The sequence below is a fragment of the Danio rerio genome, chromosome 23 (genome assembly GCF_052040795.2).
Source record: "Danio rerio strain M-AB ecotype USA chromosome 23, GRCz13ab, whole genome shotgun sequence".
In the NCBI taxonomy this organism is placed as follows: Eukaryota; Metazoa; Chordata; class Actinopteri; order Cypriniformes; family Danionidae; genus Danio; species Danio rerio.
Window position 1 is genome coordinate 44,502,501 of NC_141043.1, and position 17,154 is coordinate 44,519,654.

A 17,154-nucleotide genomic window follows, 5' to 3' on the forward strand; every position below is an offset into this window, starting at 1 on the left:
CATTCTATCTATCACCCTGTGTCTCTGTCTGTCAAATACTTATATATAAAATATCCATCTTTTCCATTTTTTAATAACACAACATTATATATACATAATGTATTGAAATAAAATGCTGCAGAATTTTATTTCTTCTACAAAAGGACGTCACACAGGTTTCGAATGATATGAAAATCTCCAAAATTCAGTGAAAATAGACATTAAAATGATCCTGCGCTGCTCATCGCAATACTGCACACACACTGGCTGAACTCAACTGTGTTTCTGACAGAGATCTTACTTTATTATCAAGAGCAAGAAAGAACTGACCTACATTCTTGTAGGCTTTGAGTAGTGTGAGGCTGGTCAGTGTGTGTGTGTGTGTATGTGTGTGAGAGTAATATGTCATCTCATTGGCTGCTCCACTAATGTCCCACAGCATGAACGCATCATGGTGAAGAGAGAGAGAAACAGAGCAGTGAATGAGTGTATTTGCTGAAGGCAGGGTGGATGGATGTTTTCATGTTAGCCAGTGTGTGTGTGTGTGTGTGTGTCTGTCATCGAGGGCCGACCACGTGTGCCAGTCTGTGTTGTTGCTACCCATCCATTTCCTCTCGACCAATCAGACTTGCCGAAATCTGGACGAGTAACCATGCTGCTTATGAGTGTGTGTGTGTGTTACTGCGCCTCTGGGATGTGCTTTAGCATGTGTGTGTATGAGTGTTTGTGTGTGTGTGTGTGTGTGTGTGTGTGTGTGTGTGTGTGTGTGTGTCTGCATGCACTCAGCACATCTGATATTTTTTGAATGAAGGCTCCCAGAGGAACATTTTATTTCTGTTTTATTGCTAATGGCGTTCTCAGTTACCTTAAGGTTCTGTCTGTATCAGATGTTTCTCAAAACAGCAACACACACTCTTTTATTTTCTTCGAGATAAGGACATTTTAAAAATCCAAAGAACTTTTTGCCACTATAATTAACGTTTTGAAAAGTGTCCAAAAATACATGTATTTATTTATTTAGTTTTTTATTTATATTTCATTTATTTATTTATTTCATTAATTGATTAATTTATTTATATTTCAGTTATTTATTTATTTTTTATATGTCATTTATTTACTTATTTTATTATTTATTTTATTTATTTATTTTAAAGTTTTATTTATTTATATTTAAATTATTTTTTAATTTTTTTATTTAAATAATAAAATCATTAATTTATATTTCATTCATATATTTATTTATTTATTTATTTTTATATCTTATCCATTTATATAAAATGTTTTTCATCTTTCATTTATTTTTATATTTTATTTATTTATATTTCATTTTATATTTGTTTTAATTTAATTTTTAATCTAATTTAATTATTTTTTATTTTTTATTTACTTATTTATTAAAAAATTTTGCTATTTTTTTAATAATAATTAATTAATTTATTTATTTAAATATTTATTTATTGATTTTATTATTTTATTTTTTATATGTACTGTGTGAATGTAAGATGTATATTTTCGATCTGTGTCCTCAATGAGGGAAAAATATTAAAATAAAATAAAACATGGTGAAATATGTTATACTGAATTAAAAAATTAAGATTAAGCATTCATAAATTAAATTTAATTAAATTAAATTAAGGCTGGGCATTACGATGGCTCAGTGGTTAGCACTGTCAATTCACAGCAAGAAGGTCGCTGGTTTAAGTCCCGGCTGGACCAGTTGGCATTTCTGTGTGTACTTTGCATGTTCTCCCCGTGTTGGTGTGGGTTTCCTCTGGATGCTCCAGTTTCCCCCACAGTCTAAACACATGCGCTATAGGGGAATTGAATAAACTAAATTGGCCGTAGTTTATGAGTGTGTAAATGTGAGTGTATGGGTGTTTCCCAGTACTGGGTAGCACCTGGAAGGGTATCCACTGTGCAAAACAAATGCTAGATAAGTTGGCGATTCATTCCGCTGTGGTTACACCTGATAAATAAAGGGACTAAGCTGAAGGAAAATGACTGAATGAATTATATACTGTACACACACTGACAGTATGTTCATCGACTAATTATGTCTTTTTCTCTTTTTCTTTCATGCTTTCCCTTTATCAATCCCGTCCCAATCATCTTCTCCAGGTAAGTACCAGTTCTTCACCTTTAAATCCTGTTTATTATGTTTAACAAGAAAGAGACAAGTTGACTTTGAAGAAAGGCCTTTTTTTACCATTAGAAAACCTCTAGCGGTGGCTCAGTGGTTAGCACTGTCACCTCACAGCAGGAAGGTCACTGGTTTGAGTCCCGGCTGGGCAAGTTGGCATTTAAGTGTGGAGTTTGCATGTTCTCCCCTTGTTGGTGTGGGTTTTCTCTGGGTGCTCCGGTTTCCCCCACAGTCCAAACACATGAGCTGAAGGTAAATAGAATAAGCTAAATTAGATGTAGTGAATGAGTGTGTAAATGAATGTTTATGGGTGTTTCCCAGTACTGGGTTGTGGCTGGAAGGGCACATCAGTGAAACATAATTTTTTCTGACCCTGTACAACAATAATTACTGTTTTTACATTACTGTGAGGGGGTTGGGTTAGGGGTAGACGTTAATAAAATACAATTTAATGGGTAATTGAATAAACTGTATAGTGTAAACCCTTCGCCTTAACTTCCGTACAGAGCTGTATCCCTTCTAGCAACAACCTGATTAAGTGCGTGTCACTATAGATGTGAATTCAGTATGCACGCACACATACACACTCTGACACAGATGTTGATTCACATACACACACACGCGCATGCAGGTTGGCAGGAGTGCATGTGCGGGTCTTCTGGTGTGTGGTAGTTTCCATGGAGACAGCGGGTTAAAAATAACGGCAGAGACGGCTTCCCTGTGCCATTCGCTGGCATTCGAGTGCAGTGTTGTGATGATGATGTGCATGGAGGACGTAACACGCACACACACAGTGTGACGTCATGTGGCCTGATGAACACTGAGCGGCCGCTGTGGGTATTTATAAACCCTGCTGTCTGAGAAAAGTCTGACCACGCCAGAGGTTAGGACTCAGAATGCACTCATGAAACATCTGACCTAACATTATGATATTTTTATGTCTACACTATAGGGTGATATGAAATTGTAGATATGTGTTTGATTACAATGGTAGCATTTGTCATGTATTATTTATATTATATACTTCATATTTCTTGCACATTTCAAATAAAAATATGATGATTTTATATATATTTTTTGTTTTTAAAACATGCTTTCATTGTTATTACAGTTTTTCTCAGTCGCTTTGGTGCGTTTCTCACAACACCAGTGCATTTCTGCATAACAGTTAATGCAGTTCTCAAAACAATTAGTGCAACCTGCAAAACCTAGCTGATAACCTGCAAAAGCGTGTCACGTGCTCAAAATGGTTAGTTCATTTCTCAAAAGCAAGTATTCATGTCAATCAAAGTGTCAGTATCCTCAAAATGAAAAGTCCTGACACCATTGTTTATTAACAGGATAGTCAAAGGGCTTTGTCATGTTTTCATCATGGCAGATTACTCTGGACATTTTTTCAATGCAAAACAGTCAGATGTTGGTGACACTTCCTGAAAATGCTCAAGACAGCACTATATACTGTTTGTATATACACAGTAGGGATGTAACGGTATCAGAATTTCACGGTACAGTAATACCTCGCTATGAATGTCACGGTACGGTATTTATTGAATCATTTACAGGAAAAAACAAAACTTATGAAAATACTCCAAAAAAGTGCCAAAAGTGTCAATGACATACAAATTAGCCATCTATCTGTAAGCTTTGAAACAGGAACTTCAATTTTAATTACAAAAAAATATTAAACCATGTAAAAAAAATAAAGTTTCAATTTAGTATTGTTGAAAACTCATCACATTCAACATTTAATCACTCACTCACTTAGATAGCGATGGGTTTAAAGGAAAATTATCATATAAATATAATCTGGTAAAAGCTGGGATCTCTGGGCATTTACAATGTCCCCTGCAACAGAAAAAAACCCTCTCATTTGGGACTGAGGTTTCTGGGACAAGAGAGATATGACTTGGCCCAGGTTGACAGCAGTGGGTAACGTTGTGCATTGTCTTTCCCCCACTTGAGAGGACAAACCATGAGTAAGATAAAGGTCTCATGTCTGCATCAATCTGAACAGTGTGCTGTGTTTCTGCAGTCCCCATGATATTAGTCGTATTCCCCAACTTGCAGGCACGTGCACACACAGGGCTCAACCTGTGCAGTGCACATGCCCTTTTTAGTCTTGGATAGAAAGTTCCTTTCCAAAATGATCAAAAGGGCCCCCGCAACGCGACATACCCTCCGTCCCTGCTTTACAGTACGCGCGCGACAACACAGCTGATAAGAACTCGCGCGACAACACGGCTATTCAGTACGCGCGCGACAACACAGCTGATAAGAACTCGCGCGACAACACCACTATTCAGTACGCGCGCGGCGACAACACCCGCTTTAGGGTTTTCCAGCTCTTTTTGATCCCCGCTTCTAGCAGCACACTCCATTTCCGCATTACTGGATCTGTAGCGACAACAGACCGCAAGGGATTATGGCCAAGCCTGGGCCGATGGGAATTGTAGTTTCCGCTACCTCCCGTTCGCTTCATTCGCCTGAGCAAATTTTCTCAGAAGACCTATAGTTTTACCGAGTCATGCGACTACGGTAATATCGAAAAAAATTAATATTGCGGTATGACGGTATTTACAATACCGTTACATCCCTAATACACAGTCATTTGAAAACTACAGTAAAGTTAGACATCACTGCATTTAGTGAGGTATCTGAGTACAAGACACTGAATATGTATGTTTCACATTTTTACTGCATTTGCTCTTTACAATCCTAATTTATTCACAGCAAAAGAATAAACACACCCTTATTTACAACAAACATAAACTCCCTTTGGGTTGAACTGTGCACAACTGTAAACAATATTGCAGAACATATTGAAACTGAACCTGCAAATACACAGGTCTGTAAATCATTCATCAAATTGTTCAATTTTGAAGACATTTTCAGGAAAATAAAGTTTAAATTTTTTTTTTTTAAAGTTTGCTTGACCGATTTTGACATCAAGTTCAACATTTTTGTATGGAATGACTCGAGTAATGAAATGAGGACTGTTAGTTTTATATGGAATGACTATTCAGCATTCACAAGTTTAGTTCATTTTGACTGACATGACATAAGCAAATGATAATGTTATAAATAGCAGAGTTGAATGAAAGCAATTGATGCATGTCCGAAAGCATTTGCAATTTGTTGAAAGGAATAAGAAACTGCTACTAGGATGTTCACAAATGACTAATTGTTTTGAGAAATGCATGACCTGTTGTGCAAATGTAAATAGTGTTGTGAGAAATGCACCTATGCGACTGAGAAAAACTGTAAAATTCAATGTTGTTCCTTCAGATTTCTTAACTCTTATAAAGTTAAAACATTGGTATTTTTATTGTTATTTTTTTTATCTAAAGTGGATGTAAACATGTCCGAAACACAACAGCTTTGAAATCCTCTAACAAAACAGCAGACAGACCGACAGACAGATAGACATACAAAAAGGCAGACAGATATATAGATAGACAGACAGACAGACAGACAGACAGACAGACAAAGAAGGAGCTGAGCCGAAAGGCAAAGCTTTCAATTTACCGGTCAATCTACGTTCCTACTCTCACATATGGTCATGAGCTTTAGGCGATGACCGAAAGCGCAAGATCTCTGATACAAGCTGAAATGAGTTTCCTTCACAGGGTGGCAGGACGCACCCTTATAGATAGGGTGAGGAGCTCTATCACCCGGGAGGAGCTCAGAGTAGAGCCACTGCTCCTCCATATCGAGAGAAGTCAGCTGAGGGGGCTCGGGCATCTGTTTCGGATGCCTCCTGGACGCCTACCTAGGGAGGAGTTCCAGACATATCCCACCAGGAGGATGCCTTGGGGAAGACCCAGGACACGTTAGGGGTACAATGTCTCTCGGCTCGCCTGGGAACGCCTCGGGATTCCCCCGGAGGAGCTGGAGGAAGTGTCTGTGGAGAGGGAAGTCTGAGGTTTTCTCCTAAGACTGCTGCCTCCGGCCGCGGTTAGGCGGACGACAATGACACGACAGGCAGACAGCTAAACAGACAGAAATAAAAAAGACAGACAGTCGGCCAGAAAATAGATAAACAGACAGATGGACTGACAATCAGACAGACAGATGGAAAGAAAGACAGACAGACAGACAGATAGATGGACGGACGGAAAGAAAGATGGAAAGCAGACAGACAGACAGACAGACAGACAGACAGATAGACAGATAGATAGATAGATAGATAGATAGATAGATAGATAGATAGATAGATAGATAGATAGATAGATAGATAGATAGATACAGTAGATAGATAGATAGATAGATAGATAGATAGATAGATAGATAGATAGATAGATAGATAGATAGATAGATAGATAGATAGATAGATAGATAGATAGATAGATAGATAGATAGATAGATAGATAGATAGATACAGTAGATAGATAGATAGATAGATAGATAGATAGATAGATAGATAGATAGATAGATAGATAGATAGATAGATAGATAGATAGATAGATAGATAGATAGATAGATAGATAGATAAACGGACAGACAGACAGGTAGATAGATAGATAGATAGATAGATAGATAGATAGATAGATAGATAGATAGATAGATAGATAGATAGATAGATAGATAGATAGATAGATAGATAGATAGATAGACAGACAGACAGACAGACGAAAATAAATACATTCAAACTCATCTCATTAAAAACTCATTTAACCCTATTCATACTTGAATCCTAGTATGGAAAGTTCTAATGGCAGTCAGCACAAAACCCATCCGATGCACATTTTTGTTCACTTCAGGTTTTCTAAAACATCTTTTTGATGGCAAAATCTGACATTTTAAATTGAAGTGATGGGAACAATCTTCAATAATGGCATGTGCTTTCTGTTTCTGATCTGTACGATGTTGTGTGTGTTTGTTGCTAATTATATCTGCTGTTGTTGATCTGTCGTTCTGATCAGCAGGCTGCTTTGGTTGTTTTCTTTTAGATGACAGTCATGGGTTCTGATGGCTTTATCATGTGTTGCTTTGGGTCGTCCGGGACGCTCATGCAAAGTAAAGACCCTCTGGAGTCACTTAAAAATATAACTCTTTTCCCCCTTCATCTGTGTTTCAGTTCGCGTAAATAGCGAGATATTTTTAAATCAAGATAAAAACTCCAAGTTTTTATGCAGCGGATGCCCTTCCAGCCGCAACCCATCTCTGGGAAACATCCACACACACACTTATAGACCACGGACAATTTAGCCTACCCAATTAACCTGTACCGCATGTCTTTGGACTGTGGGGGAAACCAGAGCACCCGGAGGAAACCCACGCGAAGGCAGGGAGAACATGCAAACTCCACACCGAAACGCCAACTGAGCCGAGGTTCGAACCAGCGACCCATCAACCTTCTTGCTGTGAGGCGACAGCACTACCTACTGCGCCACTGCCTCGCCTAGTAACGTATTTCAGATTTGCAAAAATGTGGACAGCGCCCTCTAGTAGATTTGTCATCTGAAACGTGCAATGAAACGTAACTGGAGCAACGTGTTGTACATTTTGCCGAAAATGAGGCATGTATTTTCAGTAAGTGTGTGCTATTTTGTATGCATTAGAAAGTGGACTGATCAATATTGTCGTAGGTCAATGCATCTGTGCAGTTATTAGTAATGTTTTTATATGAATGCTGTAAACAGGCATTGATGAAGAAGCGTTTCACCTGCTGATGTTTGCAGAGCTGTTGACTGATGGCTGTGGGAATTGTTGAAGCGGGATGTGTTTCTCTGTATGTGTGTGTTTACTCTGAGCTCAGCGGGCAGGAACATGAGAGAAATGGTTATATAACAGGCTTCGTTTGAGCTCTGCAGTCTGAAGAAGTTCAATCACGTCACATGTGTCTGCGTCTCCAGTCCAGATTTTAAACAAGCAACTTTAGCCAAAACAAAACAGTCTTAGCCAAAAGGACCCATGATTAGTTCCCCTTTTGTTCATCACGTGACAGCATGTAAAGAGATCAACGACTCAAACTTGAGGACTCAAGAGATGAACTGATCAAATTTGACTGCATATGATTGACTTATGTCATGAACGAACGACTCAAACCCGATAGAAGACTCGAAAAAGGAACTAATCTTCTCCTCCACCTGTGCAATGTGCTCCCTGAGCACTCCCTGAGAGGACTCATTGTTTAAGGCCATGTCCACACTAATGCGTTTTCATTTGAAAATATTTTTGTCTCCGTTTTGCCCTTCCATCCACACTGAGACGCGTTTTTAGGAAACAAAAACGTATCTTTTTGAAAACGCTCTCCAAAGTGAATAAATTTGAAAACGACTTTTTCGTGTCGTAGTGTAGAATGTGAAAACGGAGTCTTTCGAAAACGATGACGCGTTTTTTGTCATGTGACACTCAGTCATGTTACTAATTCGTTTACTTTATTTTCGTTGTGATTATGATTTTAGTGATGTCGTCCTTACTGTGAGGGTAAGCAGCGTCATCAGCAGGATACTGTTCTTTAAAGCGGTCCAGTATATCGGCGTATTTGTTTTGGCATGTCTCCCAGTCTACATTTCCACTCTCTTTTGCAACTTTGTATTCATGTGTTACTCGAAGCAGCAACTCTACTTCATTGTCAGTCCATTTAAAAAACTCTGTGCTTTTCCTTGACATTTTGCCGCAACGTTTCAAAGAAAATAAACGTCAGCCGGAAATGACGCGTGACGAAGCGTCTTACGTTTCACGCATGCGCAGTACAGGTTGAAAGCATTGGTAGTCGTTTCAGTGTGGATGACAGAGTTTTGGAAAACGAATAGAAACGACAGTGTGGACGTGAAGCGTTTTTAGAGGAAAACTCCGTTTTCATATTTATCCGGATTAGTGTAGACATGGCCTAAGAATCACAAAAGGATTCATTTAAAATTAACGAATCATTGTGAGAATGACCCATCACTGGTGTCACACTCCGAGCTTTAACCCTAAACACAGACTAGCGGACTAGTTTGAAACCTACAGGTAAATCCGTGGTCACACTAGAGCAGCGTTTTTTTTTAATCCCGGCCCAATCCCAATTCTATTTTTTACCCCAAGAACAGTGTTTCTCAACCATGTTCCCGGAGGACCACCAACACTGCATGTTTTGGATGTTTTTTTTAATCTGTCACACCTCTTAAAGGTCTATCAGTTCTTGCTAATGAGCTGATGATAAATGAATCAGGTGTGTTTGGTTTTAAGGAGACATGGGAAAAGTGCAGAGCTGGTGGTCCTCCAGAAACGGGGTTGAGAAACACTGCTTATTGAAAACCTTTGACTTTAATAGTATTTGCTTTTTCTGCTATGGAAGTCTATGGTTACAGGCATCTAACATTCCTCAAAATGTCTTATTAGGTGTTCAACAGAAGAAAGAAACTCAACTTGAGAGTTAGTAAATAGTGGATAAATGGTCAGTTTTGGGTGAACTATCCCTTTAAAACCACACAACTGCTGCTGATGGAGAAGTACAGGCCGGGTTTTCCAGATCCCCACTGCACGTGTTGAACACGAGACTGTGAATGAATGACTCTCTGACTTCAGACGGAGCCGTTGCAAGTCTTGTTTGAAAAGTGAGACGTGATCTTATTAGATGTTTCTGCCTTCACTATGCACAATATTTGTTGATTTATCACTTTAGTATTGCTTTTATTGAAGGCTGATTTATTGATGGGACAGTATTAGTTTGGCTGGATTTGGTCACTAAACAATGTATTTTTTAAGTTAAATAAATTATATTGCATATGACCTAACACTGTTTCTTGTTTATAAATTAATAAAAAATAACATATTTAAATATGTTTATATTCTAATTCTAACAATAATAATAATAATAATAATAATAATAATTAGACTATTCTAATTATTTATAGACTATTCTAATCAATCACTATTCTAATATTATTAATATTTTAAAATATATATATATTATTATAAATAAATAAGAATATAAATAATATTGTAAATAAATAATATGTACATGTTTAATTCAATTAATAAATTATTATTTTATTTATAATATAAAATATATATTCTTGTATTTTAATAAATACAATTTTATATTTAAATGTTTAATTCTATTAATAAATGATTAGTTTATTAAAAATATAAAATATATATTCTTGTTTGTAAATAAATAAAAATGCTATTTTTAAATGTTAAATTCTATTAATAATATATTAGATTATTAATAATATAACATACATATTCTTGTATGTATGTAAACAACAATGATATATTTAAATGTTACATTTTATTAATAAAATAATAGATTATTAATAATATAACATATATTCTTGTATGGAAATAAATAAAAATTATATATTTAAATGTTTATTTCTTTTAATAAATTATTAGTTCATTATTAATATTATCAATTATATTCTTGTATGTAAATAAATACAAATTATATATTAAAATGTTTATTTCTATTAATAAATTATTAGGTTATTGAGGTTTAGGATTTACAAAATATTAAAAAATATTATGAACAAATATATATTATTATATACACATTTAATTAGTCATATTTTAATAAATGTGTTCAATATAAAAAAATAAACATTAGTTATATAGCACAGATTTACTTCTAATATTATTAAATAGGGACAAATGCATGAAGGAAATAATATATTTTATTATTATTTATAAATAACATTTCATTATTTTATAATTATAAAATAGCAACACTCTTTCATTCATTTATTTTCCTTCGGATTAGTCTTTTTATTCATCAAGGGTCGCCACAGCGGAATGAACTGCCAACTTATTTAGCATATGTTTTACACAGCGGATGCCCTTCCAGCTGCAACTCAGTACTTTGAAACACCAATACACACATTCACACTCACGGACAATTTAGTTTATTCAATTCATCAGCAGCGCATGCTAATAAATATTATTAAATAGAGGCATATTTAAGCATTGCATTCTTGTTATTCATTATAAAATGAATGCTTTATTTACTAACTGGGTTATATTCTGTCCCTGTTCAATCACATTACTTGAGTGTACGCAGATGTTGTATGATTTTTATTCTAGATAAACTAATCTTGATTAAAACATTCTTGAGTCTGGATTATGATAAAGTTCAGGAGAATGAGTTTTATTCACTGTGTCCAAAGGGGAATGTAAACTCAAGCTGAACGGATAATAGCGTAGCTGATTTGCTGTCTGCTTTGAGGAATGAAGAACTCACACACACTTTTATAATAAAACTATGACTGTGAGTTAAGAAACCACTCAAACCAGCTTCAGGTGGCTTGCTGATGTATTTTGCAGCAGTTTCTGAGTTATGAAGTGATAAACAGAGATAACCAGAATCCCCATGTAAAAAAAATTATAATATGTCTATAATATGCCAATATTTTTTAAACCTGTTTGAATCCAGTCTTTAGATTTGTGTTATTCATTATTAGCCCCTGGCGTCACAGTGACGCAGTGTGTAGCACGATCGCCTCACAGCAAAAAGGTTGCTGGTTCAAGTACCGGCTTGGTTAGTTGGCATTTTTGTGTGAGTTTGCATGTTCTCCCCATCTTGGCGTGAGTTTCCTCTGGGTGCTCCGGTTTCCCCCACAGTCCAAACACATGCGCTATAGGGGAATTGAATAAGCTAAATTGCCCGTAGTGTATGTGTTTGAATGAGTGTGTATGGATGTTTCCCAGTGCTGGGTTGCAGCTGGAAATGCATCTGTTGTGTAAAACATATGCTGGAAAAGTTGACGGTTCATTCCGCTGTGGCAACGACCCCTGATGAATAAAGGGATTGAACCGAAAAGAAAATAAATGAATGTATGAATGAATTTCCCAGTTTTAACATATAAATAATTAAGAGGGCTAATGATACTACTTATAATATTATTGTTATTTAATAATAGTATTATTAGTATAAAATAGATAATTTTCATAATAATATGGTTGATATTGCTAATAGTATTGACTTAAAGAAATTATTTAAATATTTTTAATAAAACTGCAGCCAAACTAAAAGAAAAAATATTATATAAATATATAGATTATATTTTTCATAAATAAATATATAACATATTTATAATATATATATAATTTTTATACTATTTCAAATATCTCAAATGATGCTTAATATATACACACATATATATATATATATATATATGTATATATATATAGATAGATAGATAGATAGATAGATAGATAGATAGATAGATAGATAGATAGATAGATAGATAGATAGATAGATAGATAGATAGATAGATAGATAGATAGATAGATAGATAGATAGATAGATAGATAGTGGGGGGAATAAGTATTGAACCATTTTTTTCTGAAAACATATTTCTAAATGTGTTGTTGACTTGAAATTTTCTACGGACAACCAAAAGAACCCCATAAGAAACCCATATATGCAAAGAAAAGACATCTAATTAGTTTACAAATGAAGTTATGCGTAATAAAATGAAATGACACAGGGAAAAAGTATTGAACACATGAAGAAAGGAAGGTGTGGGAAGAGAGTGAAAGCCCAGACAGCAGATCCCCCAGTAGTTCCTCACCAAACCCTCTGCCCTTCCTCAGTGTAAATGAGCATCAGCTGCTTCAGTCCAACTTCTACATTAGCAGGAGGATGAAGATGAAACCAGGATGGACATTTCAGCAAGACAATGACTCAAAACACAGACAAAGAGGCTCTCAAATGCTTTCAGAGAAAGAAAATCAAGCTGTGGAATGGCCCAGCCAATCACCTGAAGTGAATCCAATAGAAAATACAAAATAAAGCTCAGATTTGATAGACGAGACCCACAGAACCATCATGATTTTTACACTTTGTTGAAGTCTGTGAAAAAACTCACACCTGAGCAACGCATGCTTCGTTCTCCATATGAGAGACGTCTTTAAGCTGCCTTCACCAAAAAAAGCCTTTTATATAAAGTATTAAATACATTTTAGCAGTTCAGCACTGTTAAACATCACTTAAAATATTTTAAAAAATAACAATTATTTAATAATTTTGCCTTTAACTATTTATGCAAATTTAAAAATATCGATTTGCATTTGTAAACATAAATTTAGCTAACTTGTAATGTAAATAATGTTTGTGGTTCTTATTGTAATCAATCAACTGCTGAAGTATGATTGTAATTAATAAGTAAATTTTCTTTAGCCCATTCACCTCCAATGTCTTGACTTGCAGTACAAGCAGCTCGTGTTTGTCCAATCAGAACGCAGAGTGAAGACTGTAATCTTCAACATTCCTCTGTCATGCAGGGATTGGCTCATCTGGCATGAAGTCATATTTCCCATGAATTATAACAGATGAGCGAGCAGATCCGGCTTCATAAGGTGGTCCTGTTTGGCTTTCGATGTGTGTGATGAAAGATTCATAGTGATATTCTCTTTCTTATATTAGTTGGCAGCTGCATGTCTTTTGACTGGGGAAAGCACATTCGCTACAGTCAAGACATCTTTTCTTTTCCTCTCAGACACATTGCCAGACTTGTAGGGCTTTTTCTGTGGCTGAAAAGTTAATCGACACCTTCGTTTTTTCATGAATTGACTCTGGATGCTTTTCACATGTAATAGTCATCTTATTACTTGAAAGTTTTATTATTTAGATTTTTTTTAATGTACAGCTGAAGTCAGATTTTTATTTTTTTTATTTTAATATTTCGCAAATTATGTTAAACAGAGCAAGGAAATTTTGACAGTGTGTCTGATAATATTTTTTCTTTTGGAGAAAGTCTTATTTGTTTTGTTTTGGCTAGAATAAAAGCAGTTTTTAATTTTTTAAGAACCATTTTAAGGACACAATTATTAGCCCCCTTAAGCAATATTTGTTTCGGTTGTCTACAGAACAAACCATCGTTATACAACGACTATCCCTAATTACCCTAACTCACCTAATTAACCTAGTTAAGCCTTTAAATGTCACTTTAAGCTGTATAGAAGTGTCTTGAAAAATATCTAGTCGAATATAATTTACTGTCATCATGGCAAAGATAAAATAAATTAAATAAATAAAAATATAATAATAAATAAATCAGTTATTATAAATGAGTTGTTAAAACTATTGGAAACAACTTAGAATAACTATCCATTATAACTAGTTATTAGACCATTAATAAACAGTTTGGTAACAAGTTATAAATGACTTGTTAAATAAAAGTTAATAGTTTGTTCATTATTTATAACTGTGCCTTATAGATGGCTAATGGAAAACTTACAAGCTGTTAGTTAACAAGTTGTAAATGACTTCTTAACTGTATTTTAATGATTTATAACTATACCTAATAAATTAGTAATAGATCATGAACAAGTGGTTAGTAAATAACTTAATAAAGACTTGTTAAGTATCAGTTAATAGTGTGTATATGTTACTGGGACGTTATTCTAAAGTTGCCGCTTTTTTAAATTTATTAACGCTTAGTAAATGAGGAATAGTTGCAACTTTAGAATAACGTCCCAATAACATACATAAGCTAATAACTAACGCTTAACTAATATATTTACTCACACTTTACAGATCCGTTGTTCACCATCTAACAACACCAGTGAAACTTTGTAGAACTTTAATAAAATACATCTTATTTATTTTGTTTTCATGTTCAGCACTTCATGGGTTTGTATTCTTGTATACTGCTGTACTGCCATGTGATGAGTTTCTATACATTAAACACAACGTTCAACATTTCATCTGTGGAGTTTCTTTGGTAAAACACAGCACACAGAAAAGCCTATAAGTGGAACAAGGTTAAGATACAAACATTTTATATTTTAATTATCACATCAAATTTCTGTAGCTTGAACTTGTTCTATCCATTTGCTGTTCTGCAAAGTTTCACTGGTATTAGTAGATGGTTAACAAACGATGAACAACTGATCTGTAAAGTGTGAGTAAATATATTAGTTATTAGCTTATGTATGTTATTGGGGTGTTATTCTAAAGTTGCAACTATTCCTCATTTACTAACAGTTAATAAATTAAAATAGCTGCAACTTTAGAATAACGTCCCAATAACATATACACACTATTAACTGATACTTAACAATTCTTTATAAAGTTATTTACTAACCGCTTGTTCATAATCTATTACTAATTTATTAGGTATAGTTATAAATCATTAAAATACAGTTAAGAAGTCATTTACAACTTGTTAACTAACAGCTTGTAAGTTTTCCATTAGCCATCTATAAGGCACAGTTATAAATAATTAACAAACTATTAACTTTTATTTAACAAGTCACTTATAACTTGTTAAATACCAGTTTGTTAATGGTCTATTAACTAGTTAAAATGGATAGTTATCTTAAAGTGTTACCAAACTATTATGTTTAGAAATGTGTTGCTACTTTTAAAGTTGCAATATAAAACAGTGTTTAGCATTATAATTATTATTATTGGACCAGCTCTCAGACGATTGTGTTTGCTGCCGCCATGAAGCAGAGACTCTTGTTCAGCCGAGCAGAAATTTTCCCCATTTTGAATGATGATGCTGAAGTCTCGGATCTCTTAGATTCTCCAGCAAACAGCGGGGTCTTTGTTTTTCCAGGGGACTCCCTGAAATCACAGTCAGCCTCTCAGGTTTAACAGTCCATAGAGTAAAATACTGGAGCTCCAGCCCACCGACTTCGAGGAGAAGTGTTGCGCTGTCTGACTGAAATAAAACAAAACACACTTAAAAGACCCTATCATACACTCTGCTCTGTAAACTGTATGCCAGGTACGTTGCAAGTGTATTTTTGCTATTTTCAGACTGGTGCAGGTATCATTGCCACTTTGTGCACTCATGGTTGTACTGGTCTGAAAAGCAGGTGTGTCAAGGCACATTAATGGCGCAGGGTTCAACGCTAGGGATTTTTTCTACTGGCTCCACCCAAAAAATTAGTTATCTATTAAGTTATTCAGCATAACTTTTCTTTAAATACAACTGACCTTTTAAAAATGATTCAATTTAAATACAATACTGATTAGATTCATTTAAAGTGAATGGTTGAGTTGAAAAATGCTACAATTTTGTTTTTTGTTTGCTCATTACATCTGTCTATAATACTGTCAATATTTATATTTTTCATTTATTTGTAAACCTAGATTTAAAATGCATTTCACCTCTTGTTCTTGCTTTATCCACTCACATAGTAATCATATTACCCTACGTTTTAATCAATTATGACCTTTGAGGTTCCTTTCTCATCACAACATCGGGACTTTAGTCAGATCATGAAGCAATGTTGATCTTTCTTTCTAAGTGTCGATGTGAACAAAACAAATGAACAAAACAAATGGCCTAATAAAAAATATAAGATTAAAAAAATATTTTAAAATGATCAGATGGTAATTTCGGTCAATTTTTTTCGGTCAAAGGATAAACAGCACTCGGTAATATTTCAGCATGCTTTCACTCTCATATTAGACATGAAACATGACGATGACACATTTGCCGGTGACATCCTGCCCTACTCATATTTCTCTCTTCATATAGCCGTATATATGACCATTGCACAACCATAATACACTGTGATATAGCCTGGTTCGTAGGATGGTTTTGTTTCACTACAATTGATCAGCTTAATCGAGCCAAGACCACCTCAGGCCGTTTGATTTGGCATTAATTGTTAAACATTAAATGTGTCCCTACTGAAAAAATGCTTAAACCAGCCTAGGCTGGTTGGCTGGTTTTAGCTGGTCGACCAGGCTGGTTTTAGAGGGGTTTTGGCCATTTCCAGCCTGGTCTTTGCTATTCAGGCTGGGAGATGACCAGACACAAAAAAACAGTTTGACCTGCCTAGCCAGGCTGGGAGCCCAGCCAAAACCAGCTATGTCCAGCTTAAACCAGGCTGGTCAAGCTGGTTTTAGATGGTTTTATCTGGTCATTTTCCTGCCTGACCAGCTAAGACCAGGCTGTAAATGGCTGGAAACCAACCTCGAAAGTGGCCAAAACCCCTCTAAAACCAGCCTGGTTGACCAGCTACAACCAGCCAACCAGCCTAGGCTGGTTTAAGCTGTTTTTTTTTCCGCAGGAGTGCCACTATATTTTTGTTGAGTCAGGCATGATAATAATTCAACTCACATTAAGCCGAGTGAAATGACT

The 17,154-nt window shown here is 35.2% G+C and overlaps 2 protein-coding genes across 5 annotated transcripts in view; both read left to right on the forward strand.

Moving 5' to 3' along the window:
* LOC147838281 (uncharacterized) overlaps positions 1 to 2,980 on the forward strand; it is a 7,348-nt gene extending 4,368 nt beyond the window's left edge. The window contains exon 4 of the mRNA XM_087307961.1: positions 2,792 to 2,980. Coding sequence (XP_087164087.1) covers positions 2,792 to 2,980 — 189 coding nt within the window. The remainder of the gene's footprint in view (positions 1 to 2,791) is intronic.
* The window catches only part of nhsa (Nance-Horan syndrome a (congenital cataracts and dental anomalies)), a 212,338-nt gene that overhangs the window by 133,099 nt on the left and 62,085 nt on the right, over positions 1 to 17,154 (forward strand). The window lies entirely within an intron of this gene.